General features: G+C 39.9%; 4 protein-coding genes across 4 annotated transcripts; all 4 read left to right on the forward strand.

Annotated features, from left to right (window-relative positions):
• The first annotated feature begins 525 nt into the window (after positions 1-525).
• LOC130230224 (odorant receptor 131-2-like) lies at positions 526-1,458 on the forward strand. The gene has a single exon (XM_056459173.1). It carries the CDS (start codon positions 526-528, stop codon positions 1,456-1,458), a length of 933 nt encoding a protein of 310 aa, XP_056315148.1.
• Positions 1,459-6,261: 4,803 nt separating this feature from the next.
• Positions 6,262-7,194, forward strand: LOC130230225 (odorant receptor 131-2-like). Its single transcript, XM_056459174.1, has one exon. The coding sequence runs from the start codon at positions 6,265-6,267 to the stop codon at positions 7,192-7,194; it is 930 nt and encodes a 309-aa protein (XP_056315149.1). The 5' UTR covers positions 6,262-6,264.
• A 4,818-nt stretch (positions 7,195-12,012) lies between these two features.
• Positions 12,013-12,945, forward strand: LOC130230226 (odorant receptor 131-2-like). The gene has a single exon (XM_056459175.1). The coding sequence runs from the start codon at positions 12,013-12,015 to the stop codon at positions 12,943-12,945; it is 933 nt and encodes a 310-aa protein (XP_056315150.1).
• A 1,452-nt stretch (positions 12,946-14,397) lies between these two features.
• LOC130230227 (odorant receptor 131-2-like) lies at positions 14,398-15,333 on the forward strand. The gene has a single exon (XM_056459176.1). It carries the CDS (start codon positions 14,401-14,403, stop codon positions 15,331-15,333), a length of 933 nt encoding a protein of 310 aa, XP_056315151.1. The 5' UTR covers positions 14,398-14,400.
• Positions 15,334-15,843: the final 510 nt, after the last annotated feature.

Genomic DNA, 15,843 nt, shown 5'->3' on the forward strand with positions numbered 1-15,843 from the left:
GTGTGTGTGTGGGTGTTTTCCAGTGCTGGGTTGCGACTGTAAGGGCATTCGCTGTGTAAAACATATGTCAGAATAGTTGGCAGTCCATTCTGCTGTGGCAACCTCTAAAATAGAGACTAAGTTGAAGGAATTTAAACAAATTATATATATGGTTGTGTAGGAATACAAAGTGACCAAAATAACATATCAAATTGTTGAGTTTGCTTGCATGCACGCTTACTCACTCACTTACTCACTCTCTCATCCTCCCTCCCTCTTTTTTTTATATAAATATAAACGGTTGAGTTCATTTCTGGAGTAAAGTGAACTGGACAAAACAATCGGATTAGGTAACTGTTATCACTTTAATATTTTTAACATAAAATAACTGATCTGAGAACAGAAAATAACTTCCATATCAGGTAACACGTGGATTTTTTTTACAGATATCCACTGAACTCACACTTGATGTCATTAAAACAAGCTACAATAATAGAAAAAATCTTTGGATTTTGAATAACTGCATTGTAAGAGGTGTACATAAAGATGATGAACTCCACGATGCTTCAGTATAATGCACAAGACAGATTCAGGGATGCTTTGGTTAGAAATTTCATTGTTGTTATCTTTGGAATAACAATTAACTCCATCAATGGGGTGTTTGTGTTTACATTCTTTAGGAGTTCAGTTTTCTACAATGATCCAAGATATATTTTATATATTCATTTGGTTATCAATGATACGCTCATGGTTTTTGTAAGTGTTTCTCTTTCTGTGATGGCTTATGCATGGCAAAATGTACCTTTCCCATTCTGTGTGATACTACTACTGATAGTCTCAAAAACTCATAAGAACAGTCTTCTGACTTTGGCTGGCATGTCTGTTGAGCGTTACATTGCCATCTGCAAACCACTGCATCACCATCAGATTTGCACAGTGCGCAGGACATACATCCTCATCTCACTGATATGGAGTGTTGCAGTTTTACCTGGATTGGCTCACTTTATTCTCCTTTTACTTATTGATCCCTCTATTTTTACGAAAGCCACTGTCTGTACCCTAGCAAAATTATATAACACACCATACCATGAAGAACTTAACAAATATATGTCAAGTATTTATGCATCTGCTGTTTTGCTAATACTCATATACACATACTGTCGAGTGATGATCACAGCCAGAAGGGCCTCCTCTGATAAATCCTCAGCAAAAAAAGCACAAAGCACCATCCTGCTACACGGAGCACAGCTTCTGCTCTGTATGCTGTCTAACATTACTGGTTCCATAGAAGTGATGTATATTGAATTATCACCAGCTGATTGGTCAAAACTGCTCTTTGGTAATTACCTTCTGACACATTTATTACCACGACTGCTCACCCCACTGATTTATGGTGTTCGAGATAAAGCGTTTTATAATCACATGAAAGGCATTGTTGCATGTAAATTAGTTATTGTAAAGGTTGAATCAACTAAATGATAAGCTAAGGAAAGAAAAGACTCCCACTCAAGCTGTTTACCATTTCATTTACTCGCTGTTGAAAAACAATGCTATGTTATGCATTTTGTCTTTTTAAGAAACTGTAAGTGCAATCACAATTTATGAAACTTCAAATTTGATAAGACACCATATTTCTTTTTAATAACTTTTATGTAATATTTAAAGAAATGTGTTTTCAAGTGTAAATTCCTAATGTGAGCATTGAAGTTAGACAGGTGATCCGGAACATTTGATGCAAATGTCAAAACTTTAAGTAATAATTTCAAAACTTATAATAATAAAAACATCTTAATTTTTGTATCCCAACTAGAAAAGCATGGGGCTGTCACTATTCCCATTTTGCTAGGAAGGTCTTTAATAATAAATGTCAATTTAGAATGCATCGTCATTTCCTTTGGATAGAAGTGTTAACTGTTATACTGTTATTTGTCACAAATGAACAAAATGACTGTTCTTTATCTGTCATAACAAAGAACTGAACATGGCATTTTGAATGGAAAAAATAGGCTACATAATGAATGCAAGTTAAGATAATTAAAAAGATATCAGGCTCACTGTACAAGTACATTCCGGAACTCTTTAACAGAGCTCCTAAAACTAGTTCACACTACAAGACTTTCAGCAAGACATCACCAGTGTGCCGTTCAGACTACTTGACTAGATTGTGTTTTTAAATCACTGATTTTTACACTATGTGACACTAAGTAAATGATCTACAAGAGAGGGCCCACACCTCATGATTTGACAACTCTTTCACCCATCAGCCATTGGAAGAAGAGTAGTATTGACTGCGATGACATCATTGGCACAGCATTTGAAATCTTTCTGAAAGCATTCAAGGGAGCATCTGAAAGCCTCGTCAATCAGCTGATGTGTCAGTGAACCATACAGATATACGAGCGATTGATTTAGAGGATAGATGTGACTTTATCATGCTCTAATGTCCGTGTAAGTGAGTGCATTGATGATCTTTATGGCCAATCACAGACAGCTCATAACTTGCTCTCTCATTGACTACATTTACATGGACATCAGCAATCTTGCTGTGTGCGTTGATGCATTATCTTCTGGATACATGGCACGGTATTCAGAATACAATGTTTGAAACATTGGGTGCACATGGTCATCCAGAATGGTTTGGTAGTCCTTGGCAGTGACACGATCGTCTAGCAGAAGTATTGGGCCCAGGGAAGGCCATGAAATTGCAGCCCAAACCATCACTAATCCACCCCCATGCTTCACTCTGGGCATGCAATAGTCTGGGTGGTACACTTATTTGGGGCTTCTTCACACCATAGCTCTCCTGTATGTGGGAAAGACCAGGAAAGTGGACTCATCAGAGAAGAAAACATGTTTCACATTGTCCACAGCCCAAGATTTTTGCTACTGGCAAAAATTTAAACTGGTGTTTAGCTTTATTGAGTGTCCAAAGGATTAGCTATAGCATCCTGGCTGTGTTTATTGACTCGTTAGAGCTACAAAAGAACAGTTTTGATGGAAACAGGAAAGTTGAGGTGCACGTTTAATTCTGCAGTAAGTTGGGCAGCGACCCACCTCAGTGGGCACTCGTGGCACTCGGGCAGATCTGAGGGTTATAGTGGGAGTAAATCTGTCGCCTTTGGGCTCGTGGACCTCTCACTCTTCGACGAGCTCCATCCAAGCTTCGAGCAAGAGAAATGCTCCATCCTCCCAGATGGTCACCCTTTCGCTGGATGACACAGAGGACCAGATGTCCATCAATACATCGGAGGGTGAGCTATCATTGTCTGAAGAGGATCCGAACCCGCTCTCTCCCGCCGATGGTTCATCCCCCAGCCCCGCGGCCGAACCGACTAGATGGGTGTTACGTGGAGTATACTAAGAAAGTCTTCTTTCTTCACACTCCCAGCCCCTCCTCTGGAGTCTGGGTGCGAGACTTTTTCACCAAGCTCGCGGAGGGTGCCCAAGCGCTCCTTCGGCTCGGTGGCATCTACATACTCAGTTATCTCGACAACTGGCTAATTTTAACCCACTCGCGGTAGCAATTAATTAAGCTCAGAGACAGGGTGCTTCGGCATCTTGACCTGTTGGGGCTTCAGGTCAACCGAGAGAAGAGCAAGCTTGCCCCTGTGCAGAGCATCTCTTTTCTTAGGTTGGAGCTGGAATCAGTCACCATGATGGCGTACCTCTCCGGAGTGCGCGTGAAGCTGATGCTGCACTGTCTGAGTTTGACAGGAAAATAGTGGTCCTCCTGAAATCTTTTCAGAGGCTTCTAGGGCATATGGCATCCGCAGCCGCGGCCACACAGCTCGGATTGCTCGATATGAGACAACTTCAGCACTGGTTTCACAATCGAGTCCCCAGACGTGCATGGTGCACACACCGAGTGACTGTCACAGTGCTGTGTCGCCGTTCCCTCAGCCCTTGGAGGGACCCTGCGACCCTCCAGGCACGTTGTTGTTTTGACTACTGCTTCCAGTACAGACTGTGAGGGGCCATGTGTTGCGGGCATGCAGCTGCGGACCTGTGGAAGGGAACCCAGTTGCATTGGCATATCAATTGCCTGGAGCTGTTGGCAGTGTTTCTCGCTCTGCGCCGTTCGAGCCACTTGACTCAGTATCCTTGAGATTTCTGTCCTTGAAGACAGCTCTGCTAGTTGCGTTGGAATCGGTTTAAGAGGGTTGGGGACCTGGAGGCATTTTCGGTAAGTGACTCGTGCCTGGAAAATTGGGCTGGCCTACTCTCATGTTATCCTGAGACCCCAGCTTGGGTTTGTGCCCAAGGTTTCTACCACACCATTTAAGGAGCCTGCAAGCGTTGCCCACGGAGGAGGCAGACCCAGCCCTTTCATTGCTGTGTCCTGTTCGTGCTTTACGAATCTATGTGGACCGCACTCAGAGCTTTAGATCCTCTGAGCAGCTCTTTGTCTGTTATGGTGGTTGGCAGAAGGGAAGTGCCGTATCTAAACAGAGGTTGACACACTGGAGAGTGGATGCCATCTCCCTCGCTTACCAGAGCCAGGGTGAGATGTCATTTGGACAATTGTACTAAGTCAAAATGTGAACGCTGTGAACAATTTCGACTTTTCTAAATTTAGATTTCGACTTTTCAAACATTTTTAAAATAACAGTTTTGAACTGTTCAGTATTTATTGCATCCCTTTCTATATCTGAGCATATGGAGTCAATTTGAAAAGACAAGGGTAATTTGTTATTATTTACAAGGTTTTGTTTTTCATGAGTACATTTTGATTCACTGTTGTAACAGGGTTTTTACTCCTGTACTTCAAATGTATGATGTACTTAATGTACTTCAGTTTTAACATTTTTAGCCTTTTCATACTGTTTTTAGTATTCAGTAAGTTTTGTGGCAGCTTGTTTTTATTATTACTATTATTCTTATAATGTTATTATTACTGCAATTAACTCTTTACTCAGATTACTATGAATTAGCACATTATGTGTACATGTAAACAGCAGGTATGTGTATCACAGATTTTTATCAATGATGTTTAAGAAACAATTAAAAAAACTTCTCATTCATTCATCATTTTCTTGAAGTATGCATCTAACTCCTGTCAATGATTTTGTTATGTTACTAGTCCTGGTTAACCATGTTTGACCCTTTAAACCACTTTGCTTGTTGTGTATAATTGATTTACACAAGCAGACCCTTTAAACCTGTGTGTCCCAACAAACCATGATACAGATGACCCTATAAGCCTGTGAAAAAACAGGTGTAATTTTTCTACAACGTCATGGTCATAGGTGATTTTTTTAAGTGAGATGTATCTTAATGAGGCCATAACAGATTGTTTGATATATAAATTTCATTTGTAGGTTGTAAGGAAAGGTGTGTCCCCCTAAACCACAGTGGTTACATGCTGTCCCTGTAAACACTATATACCTGTGTGTGTGTGTGTGTGTGTGTGTGTGCGTGTGTGTGTGTGTGTGTGTGTGTGTGTGTGTGTGTTTGTGTGTAAATGAATACATTTATATAAAATATGTGCTTTTTAAATGTCAGAAAAAAACAAACTTTTTTCCCCTTTGAACACAATATATTTTATGTAAAGAAACATTTAAAATATTTTGTAACAGCAGCTAAACATGTCAGATATCTAAATGTCATTTAGACTTCTGCTGTCTTCATTAGTTTCAAAAACTTTCAAAGACATAATTTCTGCTGGAGATACTGTTGTCTTAAAACACATTTAAAATTTTTTAGCTGTTTTAAAACCTTGAGTTTTCCAAACCGCAGTATACCTTTTATTTATTTATTTATATATAAATTATTTATATATATATAAAATATATATATTTATTTATATATTTATATATAATTATTTATATATATATAAAAGAGGGAGGGTGTGTGTTCATGAGCAAGAATACAAAAAAAAAACTATATATATATATATATATATATATATATATATATATATATATATATATATATATATATATATATATATTGTTTTGTTTTTTGTATTCTTGCTCATGAACACACACCCTCCCTCTTTTTTTCCCTCCCTTTTTCTCTTTTCAAATGTGTATATAAACTGTTCAGTTCATTTCTGGAGTGGAATGTACTGGACAAGCCAAAGGTAAATGCCTATCAATGTAACTTGTAATTGTAATTTGAAATAAATGATCTGATGTCTTTGTATTTCCATATCAGGTAGCATGTGTAAAAGGCTTTTGGATATAAATGTGCTTGATGGACTTTGGACTGAAACTGATTTCTTGTAAACAAACCCAAAGGAAAAACATTTTGGATTTTGAGTCACTGTAGGTGCGCATAAGGGCAATGAACTCCACAATGCTTCAATACAATGCACAAGACAGATTCAGAGATGCTTTGATTAGAAATGTCATCGTTGTTATCTTTGGACTCACAATTAACTCCATCAATGGGGTGTTTGTGTTTACATTCTTTAGGAGTTCAGTTTTCTACAATGATCCAAGATATATTTTATATATTCATTTGGTTATCAATGATATGCTCATGGTTTTTGTAAGTGTTTCTCTTTCTGTGATTGCTTATGCATGGCAAAATGTACCTATCCCATTCTGTGTGATACTACTACTGATAGTCTCAAAAACTCATAAGAACACTCTTCTGACTTTGGCTGGCATGTCCATTGAGCGTTACATTGCCATCTGCAAACCACTGCATCACCATCAGATTTGCACAGTGCGCAGGACGTACATCCTCATCTCTCTGATATGGAGTGTTGGAGTTTTACCTGGATTGGCTGACTTTATTCTCCTTTCAGTTATTGATCATTCTTTCTATACTAAAGGTACTATCTGTACCACAGCAAAATTATATAACACACCAGACCATGAAGAACTTAACAAATATATGACTGGCATTTATACATCTGTTGTGTGCCTAATACTCATATACACATACTGTCGAGTGCTGATCACAGCCAGAAGGGCCTCCTCTGATAAATCCTCAGCAAAAAAAGCCCAAAGTACCATCCTGCTACATGGAGCACAGCTTCTGCTCTGTATGCTGTCCAACATTACTTTTGCCATAGAACAGATGTATCCTCAATTGTTACCAGCCGATCGGTCAAAATTGGTCTTTGGTAATTACCTTCTGACAAATTTATTACCACGACTGCTCACCCCACTGATTTATGGTGTTCGAGATAAAGTGTTTTATAATCACATTAAAGGCATTGTTGCATGTAAATTAGTTATTGTAAAGGTTGAATCAACTAAATGATAAGCTAAGAAAAGAATCCCAATCTAGTTGGTTGTCATTTCCTTTATTCTCTGTTGTAAAACAATGCATTTTACCTCTTTGGGAAAGCATACTGTATGTATAATTAGCGCAATCATAATTATTCGATAAGACATTGTATTTTCATGTGTAACAACTATTAAGAGATATTTTGTTATATTATAAAACAACGTTCTGTTGTGTCTCTAAAAATCTCTAGCCTACGATTTAGCTAAGAAAAAGATTTGAATAACTACCCTAAATTCTAAGGATTCCCATATTGTGTTAATCAAGGGCCTGGGGATGTTGAAAGGTTGCACCTTTGGTGACACTTGTGCTCTCACGCTATTTGCTTGTCAAACATCTTATCTAATATGTGACAGACCCAACTACTATGGTGCTTTACATATAATCTCAATAATGCTGTTCAGACATGACTCAGAGTTCCTGACATGAAAGGGAACATCTTAGATATTGTCGTAACCCTCATTCCCTGAAGGAGCGAACAGAGATGTCTTCTTATGATGTTATGTCGTTATGAACCTACGAATGCAGCAACATAATTTAAATTAAATTAAATAACAGTAGATAAAAATAAGTGGCAACGCGGTAGCGCAGTTGGTAGCGCTGTCGCCTCACAGCAAGAAGGTCGCTGGTTCGAGCCTCGGCTGTGTCAGTTGGCATTTCTGTGTGGAGTTTGCATGTTCTCCCCGCGTTCGCATGGGTTCATTTTGCTGTGGCGACCCTGGATTAATAAAGGGACTAAGCCGAAAAGAAAATGAATGAATGAATATGAAATATGAATATGAATATTGTCCAACAGTGAAGATAAATCACGTTCATGTTATTTGTATATTATAAGGGTTGTTTTTCTCAATGTATGCCATGTCACATCACAGGACATTTTTACAGTGTATTTTAGTATAAAGTGCCAAAAACAAAAATAAAAGGAGAGCGAAGGAATTAATAAACTTTAGTGACCCCTTATATTTCTTCAAACATCAGACTACAGGGATATATATTAAAATATCAAAAAATAGTGAGCTATCATTGCCTGAAGAGGATCCGAACCTGGTACCTCCCGCTGATGGTTCATCCCCCAGCCCCGTGGCCGAACCGACTAGATGGGTGTTACGTGGAGTATACTAAGAAGGCCATACCTTCAAAGCCTCCCATCCCATTCTTCCCGGAAGTGCATAGTAGGCTCACGCAGTCTTGGAGGGCACCTTTCTCTTTGAAGAAGCAGCCAGATGCGATGGGCAGAGTGATCTATCGGCAGGAACGTAAAACTGCTCCCCCTGCCGAACCATCCACATCCACTCGCTACTCGCGAGGGTGTCCTCCTGCGGCTTCAAGACCTGCTCCGCCGCCCCCACCTGTGCCTCCGGCCAAGTGGCAGCACCGAGCACCCCGCAGGCGTCTAGCATTCCCGCCCCAGGGTGCCGTTAAGTCCCGTAAACAGACCGCAAAGCGTCCCTGAGACAGGCCATCCAGAGAAGAGGGAACTTGCTCTTTCCTCGGCGGAGGGCCGGGCTCTGCATCATCGAATAACTTCAAAGGCGTTTTTCAACGTTACCAAAAACTCAAAGAAAGAGCATTTTCCCCCCTACCCCTGATGTTACAGCCCGAACACTGCCAGTCTGGGATGTTATGCCTTCCAACTCGCAGGATCAGTGCACCTTGCCAGTTGCTCACGGAGTGCAAGAGAACAGTCTCCTTTCTTCACACTCCCAGCCCTTCCTCTGGAGTCTGGGTGCGAGACTTTTTCACCAAGCTCGTGGAGGGTGCCAAAGCGCTCCTTCGGCTTGGTGGCATCTACATACTCAATTATCTCGACAACTGGCTAATTTTAGCCCACTCGCTGGAGCAACTGATTAAGCACAGAGACAGGGTGCTTCGGCATCTCGACCTGTTAAACTTCAGGTCAACCAAGAGAAGAGCAAGCTTACCCCTGTGCAGAGCATCTCTTTTCTTAGGTTGGAGCTGGAATTAGTCACAATGATGGCGTACCTCTCCGGAGTGCACGTGAAGCTGATGCTGCACTGTCTGAGTTTGACAGGCAAATAGTGGTCCCCCTGAAATCTTTTCAGAGGCTTCTGGGGCATATGGCATCTGCAGCCGCAGCCACACAGCTCGGATTACTCCATATGAGACCACTTCAGCACTGGCTTCACAATCGAGTCCCCAGACGTGCATGGTGCGCCGGCACACACCGAGTGACTGTCACAGCGCTGTGTCGCCATTCCCTCAGCCCTTGGAGGGACCCTGCGTTCCTACAGGCTGGAGTGGCACGTTGTTGTTTTGACCTAATGCTTCCAGTACAGGCTGAGGGGCCATGTGTTGCGGGCATGCAGCTGCGGACCTGTGGAAGGGAACCCAGTTGCATTGGCATATCAATTGCCTGGAGCTGTTGGCAGTGTTTCTCGCTCTGCTCCGTTCGAGCCACTCGAGTCAGTATCCTTGAGATTTCTGTCCTTGACGTCGCGTTGGAATCGGTTTAAGAGGTTTGGGGACCTGGAGACATTTTCGGTCAGTGACTCGTGCCTGGAAAATTGGGCCGGCCTACTCTCATGTTATCCTGAGACCCCAGCTTGGGTTTGTGCCCAAGGTTCCTACCACACCATTTAAGGAGCCTGCAAGCGTTGCCCGCGGAGGAGGCAGACCCAGCCCTTTCATTGCTGTGTCCTGTTCGTGCTTTACGAATCTATGTGGACCGCACTCAGAGCTTTAGATCCTTTGAGCAGCTCTTTGTCTGTTATGGTGGTTGGCAGAAGGGAAGTGCCATATGTAAACAGAGGTTGGCACACTGGATAGTGGATGTCATCTCCCTCGCTTACCAGAGCCAGGGTGAGCCGTGTCCCCCAGGGGTGAGTACGCACTCCACTCAAAGTGTCGCATCCTCTTGGGCGTTAGCACACTCCCTAACAGACATCTGTAGAGCTGTGGGCTGGGCGACACCTACTACATTTTCAAGATTTTTGAATCTGCGAGTGGAACCGGTTTCCTCAAGGGTATTGGGAAACCCTGATGAATGAGTAAATTCAGTTAGGTGTTGTAAAATGCTTGCCGTGCCTTTCTCTCTAACACAGAGATACGTGTGCTTTCTCGCATTGTCAGTTGAGTTCCCCACTTGGCGAACCTTGCAGAGTTCCTCTGTGGTCCCCAGAATCTGGCTCAGCGGAGGAGTCAGGTGTTGGCCCGCTACGTTGTTGGCATGCCCGCTGGACAGCCCGCGTTCTGGGTATAGTTGCCTGTTATGTGCGATCCCCACTTCGTGGTGATCCCATACGCTCAGCCATGATGTAATCCCCTCCCCTCTTAGGCGGGCTCGTGTCTTCCCTCCACGCTAACCATCTTCTTATATGAGTACTCCCCCTTCTCAGGTCTAGTCCATATGCTTTTTGCCACCAAGTCTCCCCATTCGGGCAGCAGGTGGCCTCCGCAGCATCATCCCTATCGGGATTGCATGCTTTCCCAATGTACTGTCATATTTAAAATTCCTAGAATTAACTAGGTGTATTCTTATGACTCCCCGAAAAAATATATCTAAACCAGGAACAGGTAAGTAAGGACCAGTGGATAAGTTGGAAGGCTGCGCCTCTGTTGATGTAGATGCGCACACCCTGTAGCCTGGCATACCTCTCACCAGAGACATGGTGAGGTTCTTTTGTTGTGGCGTTTTCCATAGATTTCACCATTGTGGAGCTTTCCATATAGCATTAAAGTTCCCTTCCTGATGGGGAACGCTACGGTTACTAAAGTAACCCTCGGAACGGAAATGCTTTCAGCCATAAAAGGCTCTTTCAGCTAGAAAAGGATGCCTCGGCTTGGTACGAGTGGCATTTTTATACAAGTTTGATTGTAATTGATGGCAGCTGTGCACGCTGACGCCACCAACTCTTTCGCATTTCATTGGCCAGTTTTTATACTCTTTAAGATGATTGGATTCTGACGAAATCCCCTTTGTAAAAGTTTCCACATAGCATTTCCGTTCCCCCCTCGGGGAGCGAGGGTTACTTTAGTAACCGTAGCATTACAAATAAAGGCGCATCTTATTAGTGATCATGTGGTGAATGTTAATCCACCATTTATACTTTTCGAAGAGTGGATAAGACTTGCATTGGGTTAAAGTCCGTTAGATAAATGCCTACAGTGCTCACTGTAAAGTCTATGGGACGGAGTTTGCAAGTAACCTCATTGGAATATACACAACACAATTTAAGCGTGAGAGGTTCTGTTTAATCCTTCACTTAATTGTTAGGATGCTGTCAGCCGTGTAGGCATGTAAAATTCAACACCGCGCACACCATCTCAAAAGGGCTTGCATTCCTTAAAATTAAACTAATATTGCAGCTAATAAAAATAGTTATTGCTATTAAGAAGACGTATCCAAATAATAGGTTATATGTCAATAGCATCTGTGCAATGGTTGTAAAACTACAAAGTGACCAAAATAACAAACCAAATTGTTCATCTTGCTTACGTGCTCGCTTGCTCGCTCTCTCCCTTCCTCCCTACCTCCCTCCCTCTTTTTTTACATTTCAAATGTGTATATAAACGGTCGAGTTCATATTTGAAAAAAGTGAACTGGACAAAACAATCGGATTAGGTAATTTTTCTCACTTTAATTCGTACGTTTAATTTACAATAACTGATCTGAGAACAGAAAATAAAACTTTCAAATTTCCGTTTCAGGTAACACATTGAAAAATCTAATGGATATCCACTGTACTCACACTGATGTCATATAAACAACGTACAACAATAGGGAAAACAATCTGATTTTGGATCACTGTATTGTAAGAGGTCCACATAAAGGCGATGAACTCCACAATGCTTCAGGTCAATGCACAAGACAGATTCAGGGATGCTTTGGTTCGAAATTTCATTGTTGTTATCTTTGGAATAACAATTAACTCCATCAACATGGTGCTTGTGTTTACATTCTTTAGGAGTTCAGTTTTCTACAATGATCCAAGGTATATTCTATATATTCACTTGGTTGTCAATGATATGCTCATGGTTTTTGTAAGTGTTTCTCTTTCTGTGATGGCTTATGCATGGCGAAATGTACCTATCCCATTCTGTGTGATACTACTAATAATAGCCTCAAAAACTCATAAGAACACTCTTCTGACTTTGGCTGGCATGTCCATTGAGCGTTACATTGCCATCTGCAAACCACTGCATCACCATCAGATTTGCACAGTGCGCAGGACGTACATCCTCATCTCTCTGATATGGAGTGTTGGAGTTTTACCTGGATTGGCTGACTTTATTCTCCTTTCAGTTATTGATCCTTCTTTCTATACTAAAAATACTATCTGCTCCGCATCAAGGCTTTATAACACACCATACCATGAAGAACTTAGCAAATATATGACTGGCATTTATACATCTGTTGTGTGCCTAATACTCATATACACATACTGTCAAGTGCTGATCACAGCCAGAAGGGCCTCCACTGATAAATCCTCAGCAAAAAAAGCCCAAAGCACCATCCTGCTACATGGAGCACAGCTTCTGCTCTGTATGCTGTCCTACATTACTGGGTATCTAGAACTGATGTATGCTCAACTGTTACCAGCCGATCGGTCAATATTGCTCTTTTGTAATTACCTTCTGACAAATTTATTACCACGACTGCTCACCCCACTGATTTATGGTGTTCGAGATAAAGTGTTTTTTAATCACATGAAAGGCATTGTTGCACGTAAATTAGTTATTGTAAAAGTTGAATCAACCAAACAATGAGCAAAAGAAGACTCCTAATCTAGCTGTTTGTAATTTCATTTACTTTCTTTTGAAATACTGAAATACTTTTGTATAATTAGTGCAATCATAGTTTATTAAATTCCAAGTGTAACACCATCATATATTCATGTGTAACAACCGTTGTGTAATATTCAATATAAATGTGTTTCAAAATGTAATTCCTAATGTAAGCATTGGACTTAGATGAATGACTTGTAACACTAATGCAAATGTCAAAACTTTTACAATAATTTTAAAAGTTCAGTAAATTCTGTATCCCAACTAGTAGAGCATGGCACTGTCACCAGTCCCATTTTCCAGCAAAGGCCTTTAATAATAAATGTATATCTTGAATACACAATTTTTTTTCAGACTGAAGTGTGTATTAATTGAGTAAATAAATTTATATATCTGTTGTGTGGCTAATACTTGTATACACATATTGCCAAGTGCTGGTTAAGGCTAAAATTCTTCCACTAATAAATCCTTAGCAAAAAAGGCACAAAAAACCATCCTGTTACACGGAGCACAACTTCTGCTCTGTATGCTGTCCTACATTACGCTAATAATTCTGACTTCAACTGTGTGTGTGTATATATATATAATTTTTATTATTAGCCCTCCTGAATTATTAGCCCCCTTGTATATTTTTTCTGCTAATTTCTGATTAACGGAAATATGTTTTAACACATTTTTAAATGTAATAGTTTTAATAACTAATTTCTACTCACTGATTTCTTTAATATTTGCCATGATGACAGTACATAACATTTTACTACATATTTTTCAATATACTAGTATTCAGCTTAAAGTGCAGTTTAAAGGCTTAACTAGGTTAATTAGTCAGGGTAATTAGGCAAGTTATTGTTTAATGATGGTTTGTTCTGTTGACAGTCTAATAAAATTATTGCGTTAGGGGGCTAATAATATTGACATTAAGTTGGTTTTAAAACAGTTAAAAACTGCTTGCATTCTAGCTGAAAAAAACAAATAAGAAAAAAAAATATAGAATTTGTGTTAAAATCTCAATTGGGAATTATTTAAGAGATAAAAATTCACAGGAAGGCTAATAATTTTGACTTCAACTGTATATATTGTGTAACAATTGAAAGTGACCAAAGTAACGTAGCAAATTGTTTAGTTTGCTTGCATGCACACCATCTCTCTCACTGTCTCTTCCTCCCTCCCTCTTTTCTCCATTTCAAATGTGTATATAAACTGTTGAGTTCATTTCTGGAGTGAAGTGAACTGGACAAAACAATCGGATTAGTACATTTTTATCTGATCTTGGAACAGAAAATAAAACATCAAATATCCATTTCAGGTAACACATGAAAAAACTTATGGATATCCACTGGACTGACACTCATGTCATATAAACAACCTACAATAATAACACACTACAAAAAAAGCTGATTTTAAATCACTGTATTGTAAGAGGTGCACATAAAGGCGATGAACTCCACAATGCTTCAATACAATGCACAAGACAGATTCAGGGATGCTTTGATTAGAAATGTGATTGTTGTTATCTTTGGACTCACAATTAACTCCATCAATGGGGTGTTTGTGTTTACATTCTTTAGGAGTTCAGTTTTCTACAATGATCCAAGATATATTCTATATATTCACTTGGTTATCAATGATATGCTCATGGTTTTTGTAAGTGTTTCTCTTTCTGTGATGGCTTATGCATGGCGAAATGTACCTATCCCATTCTGTGTGATACTACTACTGATAGCCTCAAAAACTCATAAGAACACTCTTCTGACTTTGGCTGGCATGTCCATTGAGCGTTACATTGCCATCTGCAAACCACTGCATCACCATCAGATTTGCACAGTGCGCAGGACGTACATCCTCATCTCTCTGATATGGAGTGTTGGAGTTTTACCTGGATTGGCTGACTTTATTCTCCTTTCAGTTATTGATCCTTCTTTCTATACTAAAGGTACTATCTGTACCGCATCAAGGCTTTATAACACACCATACCATGAAGAACTTAGCAAATATATGACTGGCATTTATACATCTGTTGTGTGCCTAATACTCATATACACATACTGTCAAGTGCTGATCACAGCCAGAAGGGCCTCCTCTGATAAATCCTCAGCAAAAAAAGCCCAAAGCACCATCCTGCTACACGGAGCACAGCTTCTGCTCTGTATGCTCTCCTACATTACTGGGTATCTAGAACTGATGTATGCTCAACTGTTACCAGCCGATCGATCAATATTGCTCTTTTGTAATTACCTTCTGACAAATTTATTACCACGACTGCTCACCCCACTGATTTATGGTGTTCGAGATAAAGTGTTTTATAGTCACATGAAAGGCATTGTTGCACGTAAATTAGTTATTGTAAAAGTTGAATCAACCAAACAATGAGCAAAAGAAGACTCCTAATCTAGCTGTTTGTAATTTCATTTACTTTCTTTTGAAATACTGAAATACTTTTGTATAATTAGTGCAATCATAGTTTATTAAATTCCAAGTGTAACACCATCATATATTCATGTGCAACCGTTATGTAATATTCAATATAAATGTGTTTCAAAATGTAATTTCTTAATGTAAGCGTTGGACTTAGATGAATGACTTGTAACACTAATGCAAATGTCAAAACTTTTACAATAATTTTAAAAGTTCAGTAAATTCTGTATCCCAACTAGTAGAGCATGGCACTGTCACCAGTCCCATTTTCCTGCAAAGGCCTTTAATAATAAATGTATATTTTAAATACACAATTTTTTTTCAGACTGAAGTGTGTATTAATTGAGTAAATAAATTTATATATCTGTTGTGTGGCTAATACTTGTATACACATATTGCCAAGTGCTGGTTAAGGCTAAAATTCTTCCACTAATAAATCCTTAGCAAAAAAGGCACAAAAAACCA

The sequence above is a fragment of the Danio aesculapii genome, chromosome 6 (assembly GCF_903798145.1).
Source record: "Danio aesculapii chromosome 6, fDanAes4.1, whole genome shotgun sequence".
NCBI lineage: Eukaryota > Metazoa > Chordata > Actinopteri > Cypriniformes > Danionidae > Danio > Danio aesculapii.

Bases quoted from the DNA above. Each gene is read 5' to 3' on its own strand.
- LOC130230225 (XM_056459174.1), top strand. From the start codon at position 6,265: ATGAACTCCACAATGCTTCAATACAATGCACAAGACAGATTCAGAGAT.
- LOC130230224 (XM_056459173.1), top strand. From the start codon at position 526: ATGATGAACTCCACGATGCTTCAGTATAATGCACAAGACAGATTCAGG.
- LOC130230226 (XM_056459175.1), top strand. From the start codon at position 12,013: ATGAACTCCACAATGCTTCAGGTCAATGCACAAGACAGATTCAGGGAT.
- LOC130230227 (XM_056459176.1), top strand. From the start codon at position 14,401: ATGAACTCCACAATGCTTCAATACAATGCACAAGACAGATTCAGGGAT.